The sequence below is a fragment of the Petaurus breviceps genome, unplaced genomic scaffold (genome assembly GCF_028583685.1).
Source record: "Petaurus breviceps papuanus isolate PSGF00001 unplaced genomic scaffold, PetGlider_PUasm1.0 181, whole genome shotgun sequence".
NCBI classification, from domain to species: domain Eukaryota; kingdom Metazoa; phylum Chordata; class Mammalia; order Diprotodontia; family Petauridae; genus Petaurus; species Petaurus breviceps.
In genome coordinates this window covers 28,512,990-28,514,721 of record NW_027185784.1, presented here as the reverse complement: position 1 = coordinate 28,514,721, position 1,732 = coordinate 28,512,990, and the positions used below count along the sequence as shown (strand labels likewise).

General features: G+C 42.7%; 1 protein-coding gene across 1 annotated transcript; it reads right to left on the bottom strand.

Annotated features, from left to right (window-relative positions):
- Nucleotides 1–200: 200 nt before the first annotated feature.
- On the bottom strand, nucleotides 201–1,148 carry OR6B1 (olfactory receptor family 6 subfamily B member 1). Its single transcript, XM_069087013.1, has one exon. It carries the CDS (start codon nucleotides 1,146–1,148, stop codon nucleotides 201–203), a length of 948 nt encoding a protein of 315 aa, XP_068943114.1.
- Between the last annotated feature and the right edge of the window lie 584 nt (nucleotides 1,149–1,732).

Sequence of the window (1,732 nt, the reverse complement as noted above, 5' to 3'; positions counted from 1 at the left end):
CATTCAGAGTCATAGAAGTTCTTCTTATCTTGAAGCTAACACACCCAAAGGCTACATTATCTGAGGAGCTAAGTAAGTTTCTGTCTAAGGGACTTTGCCAAAGAATTATAGTAGCATGTTAATAAGGAAAAATTCAACCACATTTGAGTAAGAAAGACAGGGGAGAAGAAAAAGAACTGTTCATCTTTGTCCATTTGACTTTAGTGGCCAGATGAATCAGTTCCAGTATTGTGGGCACAGGCCAGCTTCTTCAGAGCCTCTTTGACTTCTCGATTCCTTAGGCAGTAGATGAAAGGATTGAGGGCTGGGGTCACAATGGCATAGAAGATAGAAATGATTTTGTTCATATTGAAGGCATGGATAGCACGAGGCCGGGCATACATAAAGATGGTGGCTGAGTAGAAAATAGTGACCACCACAAGATGTGAGGCACAAGTAGAGAAAGCTTTATGCTTTCCTGTGGGCATCTTTAGAACTGTAACCAGAATGCATCCATAGGACAACACTGTGATAGATAATGGGAAAAGAAAGATGATTAATGCTAGAATAAAGTCTACTAGCTCAGCTATGGACATGTCTGTGCAGGACAGATTAAGCACAGGAGAAATGTCACAAAAGAAATGGTTAATGACATTGGGACCACAGAAGCTAAGGCGAGAAATGAAGTAGATCTTGGCCAAGGAGATGCCAAATCCAATGGTCCAAGATCCCAGAGCCAGGCGGAAACAGAGGCCATGGCTCATGATGGTGGGGTAATGGAGTGGGCGGCAGATGGCTACATAGCGGTCATATGCCATGGCAGCCAGGAGCACGCATTCAGTACACATGAGGGCAATGAAAAAGTAGAGTTGAGTCATGCAGTTGGAGAAAGAAATGCTGTTGTTCAGAGACCAGAAACTGAATAGCAGTTTAGGTACCGTGACAGAAATATACCAGGTCTCCAGGAAGGAAAGGTTAGCCAGGAAGAAGTACATTGGTTTGTGGAGTGGCCTGTTTCTTTGCACCAAAAGGATGATGATCACATTCTCTGACACTGTCAGCATGTAGGCCACGAGGAACATCAGGAATACCAGCCCACGCATGGTCCGGCTGCCTGGGAACCCAACCAGAATGAACTCGGTCACCATCGTGTGGTTCTCCACATCCATGATATACAGCTTAACTTTCCTAGACAGATAATCAATCACATGGTCACAAAATACCTGGGAATAGGACTCTTATCTTTCCCCCCACTCCCACTAGAACACTCATAATGAACTGAACCCTAGATTCCATCTAGGGAATAACTGAAGACCTGTTCAGATATCTGATAATGGAAATGGTTATTTCTTCAACTCAGAGAAATATTTCCTCATTTATGTCCTAAACTCCACTTTCCTCACTTTTATATCAGTTTTAGATTTGAGATGGAGAGCTACTGGAATACTTTGGGGTACAGGAGATGCTTTTGGAAGAGGACTACATTCTGGAGGTTTCTCTATGCATACGAATATACTTGTATGTGAGGAATCTTGTGATTGGGGTTCATCAGAAAATAGCTGTTGGGGTTTGGTGACAGAGGAGTGGTCATGAGGAAAAAGGGCATATTGATGAGAATTTGTGGAACAACTATGAGAGATGGCACTATTTCCATAAATTGGTTACTATGGATATGGGAAGTTAGGAGACTGGCTTATCCACATAGGACAGTAGATAGGAATGGTTATGTCTTTAAGGAGACAGTATGTTGATT

Excerpts from the sequence above, each read along its gene's own strand:
- OR6B1 (XM_069087013.1), bottom strand. The coding sequence starts at position 1,148 with ATGGATGTGGAGAACCACACGATGGTGACCGAGTTCATTCTGGTTGGG.